General features: G+C 41.0%; 1 protein-coding gene across 15 annotated transcripts in view; it reads right to left on the bottom strand.

The window, feature by feature from the left end:
- The window catches only part of KDM6A (lysine demethylase 6A), a 269,102-nt gene that overhangs the window by 94,286 nt on the left and 158,446 nt on the right, over positions 1-16,370 (bottom strand). For all 15 annotated transcript variants that reach the window (XM_037902842.2, XM_043538113.1, XM_037902856.2 and 12 more), the window contains one exon: positions 10,463-10,517. In XM_037902842.2, coding sequence (XP_037758770.1) covers positions 10,463-10,517 — 55 coding nt within the window. The remainder of the gene's footprint in view (positions 1-10,462; positions 10,518-16,370) is intronic.

Genomic DNA, 16,370 nt, shown 5'->3' with positions numbered 1-16,370 from the left:
CGGACACCTCTGTACCCGCCACTGCCTCATCCAGGGAAGACGAGGAGGTTAGCTGCAGCTCGACCCCCTCTGGTTGGTCCTCTTGCTCCCCTTCTCCCGTGGGAGGGGTCTCCGGCTCAGGCCGGGGCAGGAGTCCATGGGACGGGACCGGACTAGGTGCCAGTCTCTCCGGTTTATCCTGGGGGGATGCTGGAGGCCTGGATACTATAGCCTCTGGCACCGTCTGGCATCGGTGCAGGGATCGGGACCACTGCACCAAGTAACTTGCTCTGGACGGGGCCCCTTGGCTCTCCTGATAGGTCCAGGGAGTCCAGAAGGGCCAGTGGCCTGGCAGCCCCCACTGGGGTTGCCAGCCCCGTGAGGGTCCCTGCTGTCCGGGGCCCAGTACGGGTAGCTATAGCGGTTGAAGTTGGTGCCGGACTGCAGTGATGCTGATTGCTAAGGCCATGGCGGTGCCAACAGTCTGCGCCGGTGGGAGAATGAGCGGCTCCTGGCTGAGCAGGAGCTGTATCCCCGGGACCAGGACCGGGATTTGGATTGGGACCGGGACTGACATTCTCTGGACCGGACCGTCTGCGGGAGTCCTCTGGCGAGGGCCGTCCCAACTCCTCCCGGTGCCGGTCTCTGGGTGGTGCCGGAGAGTGGCGTGCCCTTTCCAGTGCTTCTTCGTGCCAACCTACTGCTGGTGCTGCAACCTTCTTCTGGGCCGCTGGCAACTGTGAGTCCGCGGAATCGGAGCTCAACCGGGACCAACTCCGGGAGCGGTGTCGGGACAGTGTCCTTGAGTGACACACCATTACCGGCTTACCCCTCGACGGCACACAAGGCATGGGTGCCAGAGGGTTGTCCCCATATGGGAGGGGGCTTGCCACCTACAGCTTGATGAGGTCCTTTGCAGCCTCAAAGGTGCCTGGCGTAGAGGGCTGATCCATTATGCCCTCAAGCCCATCGTCTGCACTGAGCTCACCTAGGTCAGGGCTCGGTGGGGCTTGTGCTGCCGGGACCGCCGGTGTCAGCCCCGGTACTGCAGCCTTCCCGCTCTTACTGGTGCTCGGGGCCTTGGGAGGCACCGGCCTCCTGTGCAGGGAACGACCGCGCCTTCCTTTCAGCTCTGCCGGAGGCCACACCAGGGAGGATGAGTGGTGCCGGGGCCTAGCCTGGAGCTCTGGGGCTGATAGTTTACGGTGCTTAGCCGGTGCCGGGTCTCTTGATGGCTCCGGGGCACTATGCACCAAGGAAGCCTGAGCCGGCTTCAGGCGCTCCAGGCCTGGTGGCTGCAATGTGGCCTCCATCAACAGCTGCTTTAGACGAAAGTCTCTTTCTTTCCTTGTTCTTGGCTTAAACGCCTTGCAAATTCTACACCATTCAGTTTGATGTCCGTCCCCCAGTCAACATAGACACGAGTCATGGGGGTCACTAACTGGCATAGGTTTGCGGCACGTGGCACAAGCCTTGAAGATGTGAGCCTGCGGCATGCCCCGTAGCCCAGGGCGGGTGCTGGAGGCCTCCAAGCACCTAATGACTTAAGTGTCCACAATAGGTATGTTAACGAACTGATAACATCTACTCTAAAGGCTAAAGGACTGCTCTTCTATGAGAAAGAGAGAGGTTGTTCCAAAGCCGCCACGGACGGTAAGAAGGAACTGGAGGGGGTCAGGCTGGCGGGAGTATATATGCAGTGGCACCACTCGGGGGGCCCCGCCGGGAGCTACTAAGGGAAAAAGTTTCCGACACTCGTGCACGTGGTGCGCACGCACCTAATGTGGAATGGACGTGAACAAGCACTTGAAGAAAAACAATTTTTCCTTTGTGGAAAATTCATACTGTGGCTTGAACCATAATAAGGCCCTAAATTCAGAAATCCTCCTAGCTGAAGTGATTATGACTACAGCTGCCACCTGAGTATATAAAAGTGATTATGACTACGGCTGTCACCTTAGTATATAAATGTAATCAAAACTTCTTAAGCTCAAAAAGGTTTTGCAAAAGTAGATGGAATACAATATTCAGATTCAATATAGGACGTTTGTGAATGTTTAGAGGTCTTAGGAATCCATCTGCCCTGTGGTATCTAAATACAGATTCCTTTACCCTGTAAGTTTATCAGAAGTATCTACACTTCAAATCTTTTCACTGTAGACATCTGGATTATTATATAATTCACTACCAGGATCCTATCAAAGCTATCTATAAATTTAAGCTTTGATCAGATTCAGTTTTGCGGTATGTGCATCAGTGCCTAATTTTGTCTAACCCTTCTAGAGGCCTCTATGGGTGATCCCAACCTGAAATCTAACACAGATACAAAGGGTATGTCTACACTGCAAAAAAACAAAACAAAAAAACCAAAACACCCCTGCAGCAGCGAGTCTCAAAATCCAGGTCAACTGACTCAGGCTACAGGGCTAAAAATAGCAGAGTAAATGCTCCCACTTGGGCTGGAGCCCTGGCTCTGAAATCTGGCGGAGGGGAGGGGGGTAAAAAGGGGAGGAGGAGACAAACATCTTTAGCCGTGTAGCATGAGCCCTAGTCAGCTAATCTGGACTCAGACTCGCTGCCGCAAAGGTTTTTTTTGCTAGCACAGACATACTCACACAGATCATGCTTGCCCTTCCTTGTTACAATCAGGTCAGAAACCCACTGCATGTAAACTGAACACTCCATCCAATTTAGCCAGTGCTTTAGTGTTCAGTACCTCTGTAATACACATTGGCTGGATTGATTACCACGGGCGCCAACCCTGGAAAAGTAACATGCCCTAATGTATAGAGAGCATGCCACTTTTCAAATGTTTTCTGACATCAACAGACTGGAAACCATCCAAAACAGTTCTTTAAGGATATGGAAGAAACTCCTAAAATAATGTTATCTCAGAACCACCAGGTAAGGAACTGATATATGATCAGAAAAATATAACCTCGACAGTTCTTCCTGGAAATTGCCCAAAATATCCAGCAGAAGTCTTTATGTTTCACATAGATCCTCACCAATGGACTACGGCTATGCATCATGTATCATCATTCCTAACAAGGCCCAGGAACTGTCTGCTGGAAAAAGTCAGAAAAGATTTTCCCTTTCCAATCATATACCGTAATTTGAGCAAAAATTCTTCTGAAAGACTTGAGCATGGCTCATCAGGATTAACAGGTGAGTAAATGTTCATCTGTGAGTTAGGCTTTTCTAGTTCCTGTTGATGATCAAGACAAATCCCACTACACTGTAATTTTGGGAAAAGAAATCAATGACAGATGTTTGCACAGATGATTCAAAGTTCTTGAGTTACCTGCCTGAGTCCTTGGGGGGAAGAGGGTAACCCCCTTCTGAATTATGTCCTTCACCAGAGAGGAGGTACCTCACTGTAGCTCTGGGAACAGATTATTCTTCAGAATTTTATGATACTTAATTTGTATCTTAGTTTAATCTACATCTCTTGCTAGTTGGCTTCTGTTCATCTTACATCACATATGATGCATCAAATGAGATGACCATGTCTTTTTTGCATGGAGCAAGAAAATACTTCAGCTTTGGTTTTGGAGAGCTCTATCACTCTCCATAAATATGACTCTCTCTTAGCATACGTTTGAAAAACTCCTAAGGGGAAAAAAAGGGGTTTTCAAGTATTTTAATGCAACTTCTCAATCTCCATCTGAGAGCTGCTCCTTTTCTTGGGAGGAATCTAATACAACTGGAATTAGCACGGTCTCTCTCTCTCTCCATTCAATGGAAAACCACAAAATGAATTATCACCATACTAAAGAGAGAAATGGAAGGTGCAATATTAAAAACAATCTGAATAATAGAGGGAAACATGCTTACTACTGAAACAGCTGAATTTCAGGCAGACAGGGAGTCACTGTAATGCTGCTATTCAGAGTCAGTTGGAAGGGTAAAGAGGGTGATAAAAGAGATTCTAACACGTCTGTAACACTAGTTGGGGAAAGGTACCTTGAAGAATGCAAAGCAGCTCTGCAGTCCAAAAGTGTACACTCATCCTTCCACCAAGGGCTGAAGAATGAAGTATGTTTCACTGCCTCTTCAATTTCCTTTCTTAGGCCTTTTGGCATTTTGCTTAATAGTACTGGGAAAAGGCATTCAATGCTGTGGCACACCAGCAAGCAAAAAAACCCCAAACAAAACAAAACAAAAAACCTCAAAGGAACTTGGAAGCATTGAGAAAATTGGCAGTATAGGTCATGTAAAATATATAATAAGGGATCACACTGCTGATAGCAAGTAATGAACTGAAAAGCCAAAGATCAGATTTAGGTGGGAACTCTCCAACTGTCTGCAGGCAGCCCTGAAAAGTAAAAACTTTGGAGAGGGCTATCTAGTATACTTAGCCTCCTGACTGACAGCTGACACTGCTTTTATTTTCGCCCAGATAGTACAGTAGTTGTTCAGAACAGCTTGTAGAGAAAACTTCTATAGATATTTTTCTTAATTTTTGATTAAATTTTCATTTGCACCAGTAAAAAACTGATAGATATCTGTTTGGTAACAGTTCTTCGAGATGGGCTGCACATGTCCATTCCACTCTAGGTATATGACACCTAAGTACACCTAAGTGGAAGAAACTTGTTCCCACAGCAGTAGCGGTCGGGGCGGCACATGTGCCCTCCACCCACTCATGCACATATAAAAGGGCAGAGTGAGACTCCAATGTATAGGAGAAGGAGGGTGGGTCGGTCGTGGAATTGTCACTTGCAACTTAACTCAAAGAACAACAGTTACAAAACAAGTATGTAACAGGTTTTTTTGTCTGAGTGCTCACACTTCCACCTTAGGTGAGTCACAAGCAGTTCCAGATGGAAGAGGCTATTAGAGTCTACCTAAACAAGGACTGCAACACCACTCTCTCAAATCTAGCATCATTGCATGAGACCTGTAAGAGAGCATAATGAGTGATGAATATAGTAAGAGATGACCAAGTTCGCAGCCCAGCAAACATCACTGATAGGAACTGCAAAAAAGCCAGAGCTGCTTGCACTCTCATAGTGTGCGCTAAAACTCTGAAGTAGTGGAACTTTAGCAATATTGTAGCACAGACTAATACAGGAGGAGATTCAGGAAGAAAACCTCTGCAAAGTGACAGGCTGCCCCTTCATCATGTCAGCCAAGGAGATGAATAATTGCAGAGACAATCAAACTTATAGCCCTGTCCAGGTAAAAGGCAAACATCCTATGAACATACACAGTATGGCGTTTTTCTACATTTGTGAGAGGAAGATTTCGGAAAAGAGATTGGTAAGTATACAGGCTAATTTAGATGCAAGTCTACCACAATTTTAGTAAGAAATTTGGGGGGTAGACACAAGCTAACTTTATCTTTATAAAGCACCTTATGAGGTATAAGCAAAGCCTGAAGTTTTGCTATCCTTCTGGCCAAAAAAAATAGCCACCAGAAATACTACCTTCATTGAGAGATGAGAAAACGAGGAGATAGTTATAGGTTCAAAAGGGGGCCCTATTAAAACCCACAGAACCAAATTCAGATCCCAGGATGGTGTTGGGCCGTAACAGGTGGGAAGAACTTGTCCAAAATTTCAGAATCTAACAATCAGAGGGCTGGAAAAAAAGTGATCTTTCTACAGCAGATTGGACTGCAGAGGCAGCTACCAGATGAACCCAGAAGGAACTGACAAAGTCCTTTTTCCTTGAGGTGAAGCAAATAATCCAGAATAAGGTGACCTGAGCCTGTGAAGGGGCCACACAGATAATCTCTTCCATTTCTTGAGGTAAGTATAACTGATGGAGGGTTTTCTGCTATTTAGAGAACATTTTGCACCCCAAGGGAACAGACTGCTTCACGGGGAATTAACTATTGAGCATCCAAGCAGCCAAGTGTAGGCTAAGTGGGCTGGGAGGCAACGTGCCCATGGTTCTGTGAAACCATACCTCAGACCTCAGGGAGAGGTATAGTATCTTGAGTCAAAAGGCTCAACAGGTTTGATGACTAATGTTGGCGGGGCCAGGCAGATGCTATCAAAGAAGGAAGGAAAAGTTGACTGTCCAGGTGGATAGTAGGAAACTCTCAAACACTTTATGTGGAAAGGAGATCTTGACCTGACCGGAGACCCAGAGTATGAAAGTCCCCTCGATGAGCTCCCCAACTGAGAGATGAAGCATCTGTGATTAGGCTCATGGAGGGCAAGGCTGGGGCAAAACGAACCCTATGGCATACACTGGTACAGTCTTTCCAGGGATGATCAAACACCTGCAGGTATGTGAGTCAGCATGTCCAGTGGATAACAAGAGGGACAGTAGAGAGACTTCAACCACCTCTGCTTGACTCTGAAGTGATGTATGGCATTGTGAGTTATATATGTACAAGGCACCATGTGACCTAGAGATTTCAGGCAATTCCTCTGTCGTACAAGGATATGCCTTGAAGTTTTTGCATAGCTACAATATTGCCTGAGGTAAATACACTAACTGTGGTCGAGCCAAAAACCTCTCCTATGAATTTGATTCTCTGGACAGGGAAAACAGCTAATCTGTCCTTGATCAACAGGCCCAACAAATGGAAGAGGAATTGGATTTTCCCAGTGGCCATTGTTACTTGTCTGGACTGATTTCGAACTAACCAGCTGTCCAGACATGGGTACACTTGGACCCCTGCCTTCCTGAGATGTGCCATAACCACTGCCATGCACTTTGTGAACACTCAAAGGGATGACGACAGGCTGAAAGGGAGAACCATAAACGGATAAACATCTGCTGCAACAAATCTAAAAAGCCTCCAGTGGTTCTGGTGAATGGCCACATGGAACTAGGAATCCTTTAATCATTGCAGTCTACAGACAGGATAACAGATGACCAAGCTTCAACCCTGTAAACCAAGGAACGCAAACCAAGAAAGCAACCAATGCTGCTTGCACTCTTGTAGAGTGTGCTAAAATTCTGTGAGATAGTGGAGTTGCAGCAATGTTGTTGTACAAATATAGGAGGAGATCCAAAAAGAAATCCTTTGTGAAATGATGTTAGAGTAACCACACACAACTTTCTTTTTTATGTATCTGTTGTGGTTTGTAGGTCTAAAATAGGCCTGAGGCCTCCCTTGGACTTTGGAATGAGAAAATAGTGAGAACAGACTCCCTTCACCCAATGCTGAGGAAGTACTTCCTGCACTGCCCTTAACTGTAATAGACTGAACTTCTTGAATTAATATAGTCTTGTGAGAATGGCCTCTGAACAGGGATAGGGAGAAGGTGGTGGAAGGGCGGGAGGGGGGAGAAATAGAGGTAAATTGCAGTATATATTCCAGTTCCATAGTGTGAGAACCCTGCTGCCAAAAGGGAGAAAAAAATTAGGGTGAGTGGTTCACTGGCCTTGACTAAGGAGTCAAATAAACTGCTTAGATGTTACAGATTGTATGGAAGTAGCAGAAAACAGAGGCAGAGATATTCTCTTCATCTGAAATTTATATCATCTCCTGGATTGGTCCGGCTGCCTTATTGGGTAGAACAGATTCCTCTGCTGGAGCTGAGGGTGGAACTGCATTCTCTTAGGGCCTGGGGTATATATGCCCGAAGACTTAAGGGTTGCCCTATATCTAAGAAAATACAAAGCTTTGTCTGTCTTTCCAGAAAGTAAACTTGTGCCCTGAAAGGGGAAGTCCTCAATTGTTTGCTGGACTTCAGCTGGAATGTCAGACTACTGCAGCCAAGAACCACGATGCAGAGTGACTGTCGTTGCCATCACCCAACCTGCTGAATCTGCCTCATCTAATACAGTCCATAATGATGATCTTGCTATCAGGCAGCCTTTATCTACGAAAGCTCTGAACTCTTTAGCATCACCTGGCAACTTGTCCACAAATTTCAACATTGAGTCCCAACTGGAGTAATAATAATAAGCTAAGACAGCTTCATGGTTTTCAATTCTTAATTGCAATCCTAATGAAGAATAAACATTTTTCTGAAATAAATCCAAGCTTTTTGCATCTTTGCCCTTGGGAGTAAATTTAGATTACCCTTGTCTCACTTTCTTATTCATAGCTGCTACCACCAAAAATCCTAGGGCTGGCTGTGAATAGAAATACTCATGCCCCTGGGAGGGAACTTGGTATCTCTTCTCCATTCTTTTGACAGGGTGTGTCAGAGAAAAGTGAGTTTGCTAAAGAATTTTGGTGGGTTCTAAGATGGTCTCATTCAGAGGCAGAGCCCCTCTAGCAGGTCCTTCAGAATGTAAAATATACACTAACTTGAGTGTATAATCCTGGACCAGTCCAATTGGAACTCCGAGTGAGGTGACTACCCTTTTGTTAAGTTCCTGGTACATTTTATAATAATTCAGAACAGGGGAGAATGACATCTGAGAGCGCATCCTCATCTGGTGAGGATGAAGAAGTGCTGAACAGAGACACTATAGTGTCGGTCTGCTGAACATCTGTGATAGAAGGATCAGATACTGGAGGGATAAGGTCATTCAGCTGCTTCAGTACCAGATGGAGAACAGCACCTTCATGGGGATTTTGGCAGACCTCTGTATAGGAGAGGAGAAGTAGACAGAAATTGGGACCTGGACCAATGCGAGAGACACAGTACTGGAAGAAGCATCCAAAGCTTTCCTCCTGAAGGGACCACACATCTGCCCTGCTGCACAATAGAGCTTCCATACCCTGACAGTACCAATAAAGATTCAGTCCCAGATGGCGCTGAATAGGCAGACGCAAATGAAAGATCGCAGTACTGAGGCCTGTGTGGTAAGAATAGTCGATTCCCGGACCTCATCCTGCATCAGTGGTGAGTCCAGCACTGACAGACACAGGAGAACCCTGGCCACTGTGTATACCTCAGGCATCCTCTGTATAGAAGCTGATGCCTCTGAAGGTCCTGGCAATGGAGTAGGTCTCAATAATACCACATGAGGTGCTGCAGTCAACAACTCTACACTATTAGAATGAGGTACCGGAAGGTGCCTAGCAGGAGACGACTTTGCATTAACCTCAGTACTGGTCTTCATTTGGTGTTAGTCTGTTGGGCACCTAGCCCTCAAAGAGGAAGAGGGCTTCTCCTGGCCAGAAGTCAAAGTGCTGGACTTTTTCTGCTGTTTGTGCAGTATCAGATATAGAGAATGATATCGTCTCTTTGGCTCTCTGTGATGTGGGGATGCCACCAAGAAGTCTGGTGGTATGCTCTGAGATGGAGTCATGTTTGAATCCACATGTAACAAGAAGCTGGGTGGCACAAAGCTGCTTTTATCAGGATCTCTCATGTCGAATTTCTCTCAACTTCTTAGCCCTGGTCTTAAATCTGCTACAGATGGTGCATTTATGCTTCAAGTGCCTTTCTCCCAAACACTTTAAACAGTGGAGTGAGGATCGCTGACCGGCATAGATTTGTTACAGCCCCAACACCACCTAAACCCCACAGACTTAGGCATGCCCCAGTTTTGAGCTAAAACCTCAAATGAAAATAAGGTAAGAACCAAGAATTTTTTCATGATGAGTACCACTAACGGAAATTGTAACTACAGCTGTACTAAACTAATTATTTACAATACAAACACCTCAAGTTTTCCTAAACAGAGAACAGGAAAGAGCTTGAGAAGTGCGCTCTCTCTCTCTCTCTCTCACACACACACACCCCAACCAACTACTGACCACAGGTGAGAAGGAACTGCAGGGGGTGGGCGGGGGGTGTTAGGACAGCTTTACCACTTTTTAACCTTGGCTACTGGCATGAGGGTGCATGTGCTGCCCTGAGGGTACTGGTATGGGAAAACATTCTTCAGCTTTGGTGCACTGACAAGCACACATCTAGAATGAAATGGACATGCACAAGCACTCAAAGAACTGTACATTGTAAATCTGATCCATATTCAAATGGAAAATTGTGAAGAAATGTAGAAATGTTTCTGAATGAAATTAATGCTTTTGAAGTGAGATAATACAGCAACTTAACTAAATTTTATCTTATCCAATAATGAAAAAGATAATTTTTCATACTTTAATATTGTATCATTCTTATATCTAATATAGGATTTTTACTATTGCATTAAAATATTACTATAATAAAATAGAAAGTTACTAGGTTTACAGGGTTTCTTTTTAAAACTATAAGATATGACGAACACTGTGTAGAACAAAAAGAAATAGTAATTCCTCCCCAAACCTTAGCTCTTCAAAGACACTGATGAGGTATGGCCCTCCTGGATCATTATTTCTTCCATTTACTAAGATGACAGTAATTCTATAATTCCACTGGCACATCTATATTTGACACAAAGTATTCACAGTAGTTGGTTTCATGTTCATTTATGCAGCCTGGGTAACCATAGCTACCTACATCAGACAGTGTCACCAGCTTCAACAATTCTATGAGGAAAATTCCTAAAGTACTCATTGTCCAAAACTGCCATTTTAAAAGAGGTAAATTAAAAACAGTTGTAGCTCTGTATATATGGCATTTTTCTATATATGCAACAAAATACATAAATCAAAAATCTTAAAAATACTTACTTTCCGCGTTGGACAAAGTGCAGGGATTGCTGTCAACCAAAGCTAACTGAAAATGCTGAAAAAGAATTAATATTGTTTACTTGTTTCTGATATTCATAATTTTGAGAAATTATTTTAATACAGAAACAAATTTTTATACGTGAAAGCAAATATACTATTTTACATGAGTCAGCTAAGCTGAAATGCAAAAACTAATATATAATCTTTTGAAATTTTATCTTTAACAGATATGTTTCATTAGAGGAAAGTAAAATAATTTTACAGAATGTTTCACGCAATTAAATGACAATACTTCTAACAATTAAGTTTAGAATAGATATTTTATGAAATAGTTAGGATAGCGGGTTTCTAGAAGAATGACTTAATCATTTGAATTGTCAAGATCTGTTCAATCATTTATTTGACTTTCACAACAACTGAGACCAAGTCACAGTTATTTCAGAGTCCCATGCAAATAAACGTGCAAGTCATTAAATGGTATATTTACTACAGAAAAATAAAATAGATTCAGAAGTACAGTGATTTGGAGCATCTCGTCTGTTTATCAAGATATTAAAGCATTAAAAATAAATGACTTCATATAAAAAGCTACAATTTTCAAAACCACTTAGAAATCAATTGTCCCAGTTTTTATTGTAAAAGATAGCTTCTGTAAAATGTTTGGAATTGTCTCTGTCTGTACCAAATATTATAAAAGATTTCATTTTAAAAAAATATAAAAACTCTGAATTTATTTCTTAAGCATTCCCCTTCTCCAGAGGGGAAGCCAAACAATCAAAGTAATAAAGTTTGTCTACAAGAAAGTTTAGACATGACCAAACATTTTGCAGTAGAACCTCAAAGTTATGAACTCCAGAGTTACAAACTGACCAGTCAATCACACACTTCATTTAGAACCGCAAGTACGCAGTCAGGCAGCAGAGATCAAAAGAAGGAAAAAAAGGAAATACAGTACAGTACTGTGTTAAGTGTAAATTACTAAAAAAAATGGGAGGGGGAAGTTTAAAAAAGTTTTTATAAAATAAGGAAACTGTTTCTGTGCTTATTTCACTTAAATTAAGATGGTTAAAAGAAGCATTTTTCTTCTGCATAATAAAGTTTTCAAGCTGTATTAAGTCAATGTCCAGTTGTAAACTTCAGAGTTATGAACAACTTCCATTCCTGGGGTGTTCGTAACTCTGAGGTTCTGCTGTGCAAGTTTCACATTAATTCAATGAACAGCATTAACATGGAAACTGAAAACTAAGAGTAACTGGGTATATCCAAATAGATGGAATATGCATACAAACTTAAATGCTTCAGCATTTTTCAAGAAACTTCACAGAAAACAAATCTCCTACATACAGTGTAGAGCTTGGATTAATATTTTCTTACTGCAATGTACAAGGCCTACTGAATATTGGTACCTACAGCAAGTCCTAAATTTCAATGAAGCAGATAAGATACTTGATTTGTAATCCAGGTTGTAACAGCAATCTGTAATCCAGATTGTAACAGCAATGTAGCAGCAATGTTTAGATACTGACTAAATCCAAATTTAATGTGAAATATAAATCATGTAAATGAGGCTACTGAACAACTATACGTAATCTTGTTAGTATGCAAGTATGACATTTTATTTGCCGGTAGCTAGAGTACCAAGCAGGTAAGCAACAGTAGGTGTTATTAATGAAACAAGAAAATTTAAAACGAAGTTCCAGGGAAAGCGATGCACTCACCCTCTTTTCAAGAAAGCTGTAAAAACAAGGATACCACTCCCATAACATCTCAATAGAATTTGACTTGCAAGAATGATACTATAACAAGGGTCCATAATATATAGGATTTTTACTTAGAAATATCTATGACCAGCTTAAAATAAAAGTAAAATAAAATAAAAAAACAATTACAGTGTTACAATTCAAGATAATTATAAAGACTAACGCTGCACCACCAATTACAAGGATGCTCTCTAAGCCATACATAAATGGAACAGACATCCTCACTGCATTCTGTCAACTTCATCCATGCACGCAAATAGTTGCCAAAAATGAAGTCATCTCAACATTAATTATAAACCCTAGTTTATCATATCAGCATCATGAATACTTTTGAACAATTCAATCACCAAAAAAGAATACAGAAAACACTGGACACACGACTTCTAAAATAAAATGTTAAACCAAAACATTAATATCAGCTTATTGCTTAGACTTGCCTGTTTTCCTTTCTAGGGCTCAGCAGTGATAGAGAAGTTAAAATCTCCTCTCACTTGCATTGCAATGCAGGTTGTGTGCCCCAGAGACATCCTTTGGTCTGTTACCATAGCAATACTAAGCAGGCAACTTAAAAATGATTAAAAGAAATTAATTAAAAAGGTCTACTTTACATTTTTTCTGATAGAAAAAGATGTAGAGACCTGTATATTTAAGCCTGTGCAAGGGCCTAAATTTTACACGGACACTATCATCACCTATTAATGTTTAACATAAAACAGAAAGGTACAGATTTGCTTTTACCTAGTAATACTATTCTACAAAATAAACCGATCAAAAATGAAATGTTTGACACTTATTTGGCGGTTCCTTTTCAGAATGGTTATGTTCATCAGACCCAGTGAGAGAGAACAGATAACTGCATAAGTAGGACTGCCCATTTCAGCATTTAAATCTACCCGTATTCAACACTACACAGTGAAATAGCAGGAATATTCTCACCAATGCTGCTAAATCACTAAATAGGAAAAAACGCACACACATTACCTTACAATTTCAAATTCCACAACATCATCTCAAAAATTGCAAAATGTTATTCATTTCTGACTGCACCATTTAGCAAATCACACTGTAAAACTACAGATAATCCAGAAGACGTATATAGATTTTACAGAAAAACAACAAGGCACTTATACAAAACAATTATTGCAAATCTGCATATACAAAACCAACAATCTTTCAAGCAGTCAAACACACATGAACCACCCTACACCTCTAGTTGGTTACAATAAACAGCAGCCTCTTTTCAGGTAGTCAATACAGACAAAAAAAAAATCATACATACTAATAAATTAAGCTAATCAGCCACAAACAATTCCACAAGTTACTACCGTCAACACCAAAATTTACAAAACACTGTGTTAATTTCCAACTCCCATTTCTGCAACAAACAGAAGCAGCTAGCAAACATCTGCACCTCACACAAATATTGCGGTACTGAAGCGGTCTACTGCTGTGTGAAATAGTTGTTATGCAGGAGAGGCCGCTGCAGTTCAGAGACGACATACAATACCTCAAGGCAGACAGCAGTCTATAGAAATTCAAATCCTGAGTAAGAGGATTTACCTTCAAGGCTCTGTTCTGAATGTTAAAAAGTATCTTTTCAAGTGCTACAGCTGAAGTAATGAAATAGCTTGATATGTAGCAATTTATAATAGTACGATTATCAGAAGACTATTTTGTCTCCTTTAGAGTCCTTGACTTGCCTATGTGATTGTGGTAACAATTTCTGATGTAACCTTTCTGAGAAATTTAAAGTACAGTGCTTGCGTATGTACTCATTTACTGAATGTATTAAACACAATCATAAAATGAAAATAAATCTCAGAATTAAATCTAATTTAAAACATTCTATTCACTCTTACCACTAGAAATGTGTGTATTACAGACACACAGAATCACTGATTCTCTTAAAATGTATTTATCATCCTCATTTACATACCCTTAACATTAAAGTGGCCAAATACATGGATTTTTGTGATTTTAATCCATTAAAAGAAAACCAACAAATACAAAAAGTAACATTTGCCAATCTTACTGCAAGACATTCAATAATAGAGTAATTTGTAAATCAAAACCTTTTATAATGTTTTAAAATGGTTATTCTAACTACTTTTCTTATCTCTAGTGGTGATGTAACAAGTTTTCCTAATTGACAGCTGTACATTTATTTAGCACACTAAGCAAGCCATCATTTGGAAGCTGACAATTCTGACATCAACTTACCACCAGGGAAAGCCTGATCCCAGCTCAGTGCAATTCTGTCAGAGATAGCTTTTTCTGACTATATGACCTAGGTGTGATATGTATGTTCCTTAGAGCCGTCTTTGTTTGGATAACTAGGACACAGTAATCCTTGCGTAATCAAAGTGTTGGCATGCAGCCAAGGCGCCATTCGCCAAGCACAGGAGGTTGCAGGGAAAGAGGATGATGTGCAGCACGTGCTGACAGATCAACTCTGCTCTCCAGGGTCCTCCAAAGTTGGAATTAATTCATGTTTTATGGAAAGAGGTTTGTGAGGCATAAACACTGTCTCTTTCATCCCGCACTGCACAATCAAAACACCAGAAATCAGCTACGTGAATACGACAAAAGAAAAGTGCTCAAGACAGAATCAACAACGGTCATCGATTTACATAAACTGAATGAGATCAATCTGTTCAGAAGAATCACTTGCTCAACCAATCATAGCTGTAAAATCCAACTCAAGTAACAAAACTTAATGAAGACTGGATTTTCACTGGCCAAAAGAAGGTTCTCTCTTCCCAGGCAATCTCTTAAATAGTGCACTGTAATGTTTGTCAGAACCATCTCTGAGTACTCATGTTGGCTATACGTTTGAACATGGCAAGACGTTAAGCCTTTAGTTGTACAACATCTCAGAGGTTAGTTGTTTTTAAACTACAGTCCAAAAGACTACCAGAGGAGAGAAAATGAAGGTGGTTGATTGAGGGCCTGTCTTTGCTACAGTGTTAGCTCAATTTATCTGTACTGGAGTTAACTGCTCTCAGGTTAACCTAGCTCCAGTACGAACAGTCACACTGCAAAACAACACAAAGCATTTGAAATAGCAGCAACAGAGTAGCTGAGTCCCCGCTGCATTACAGCTCAAGCATCAGCAGCCTTTGGACCTTCAACCCACAACCCTCAACAGGTCAAAACGCACCACCTAGCTGAAGCTAGAGATCTTTGTGTGCATGGGAACTGGGGAGGGACAACACTAAACCTATACTTTGAGCTAACACTGTAGAGAAGACAAGCCAAGAAATGTGAATTGCTGTATTAAATAATCTAGTATGAAGTTAAGGTCTACAGACTGAAAAAAATGGAGTGCTTCTGATATTCATTAGCCTGAATTTTTAAACATTTTGAATCACACTTATTTTTCTTTTTACTGTTTATTTTTCTTTTAAAAAAATCAGAAGCACAGAACGTCAAACAAACCAATTTTTAGCAATTTACTTCTTTGTAATTACAGGATACGGTGACTAGAATATTTTCTATATAATAGCTCCTGCAAGAAAACTAAAGTAAGTAGCAAACTGATTAAAGAATACTGAATGGGAGAAAGATATCCTTACTGCATGAGATTCAGTGATCCATAATAAAAAAAAGCTGTATGAACAACTCCAGCTGTTGATTCAATTACAAAGCTTCCTATCTTAAGTAATTATGATTTATCAAAGAACATGTGTGGGTATATATCATACAGATAACTAAAACTTGCCAATTTGTGTAAGAGTTAGAGAGCACTAACTTGCAACCCTTATTTTCTGTCTACCTACAATTGTTTAAAAATAATCTTTTGACAGATTTTGTCATGCTTGGGCTTCAGCCCACAAAATGCTTTTTTCCCCTTTAGACTAAGAACAGCTAAAGATACATTTCTTTGTATTTGTTCATCTTTTTTAAAGTATTTTATACTTTTTTCAAACAGTTGCCAGAGGAATAGGATTACAGTGAAATATTTTGCATTAATGAGTTTAAACATTAACTAAGACTTTTCATTACTAAATGTAATTGAACTATTTCAACCATATTTTATTCCGATTAAAAATCTGATTTAAGAACTTTAAACTTGGCATATTTGCAGCTTTTAACAATTAATGCTTTAACCATGTTTGAAAAATAAATGCGGTGAAACAACATTTTGA

The sequence above is a fragment of the Chelonia mydas genome, chromosome 1 (genome assembly GCF_015237465.2).
Source record: "Chelonia mydas isolate rCheMyd1 chromosome 1, rCheMyd1.pri.v2, whole genome shotgun sequence".
In the NCBI taxonomy this organism is placed as follows: domain Eukaryota; kingdom Metazoa; phylum Chordata; order Testudines; family Cheloniidae; genus Chelonia; species Chelonia mydas.
Note: the sequence above shows the minus strand (reverse complement) of the source record. Positions and strands in the feature narration are given on the sequence as shown.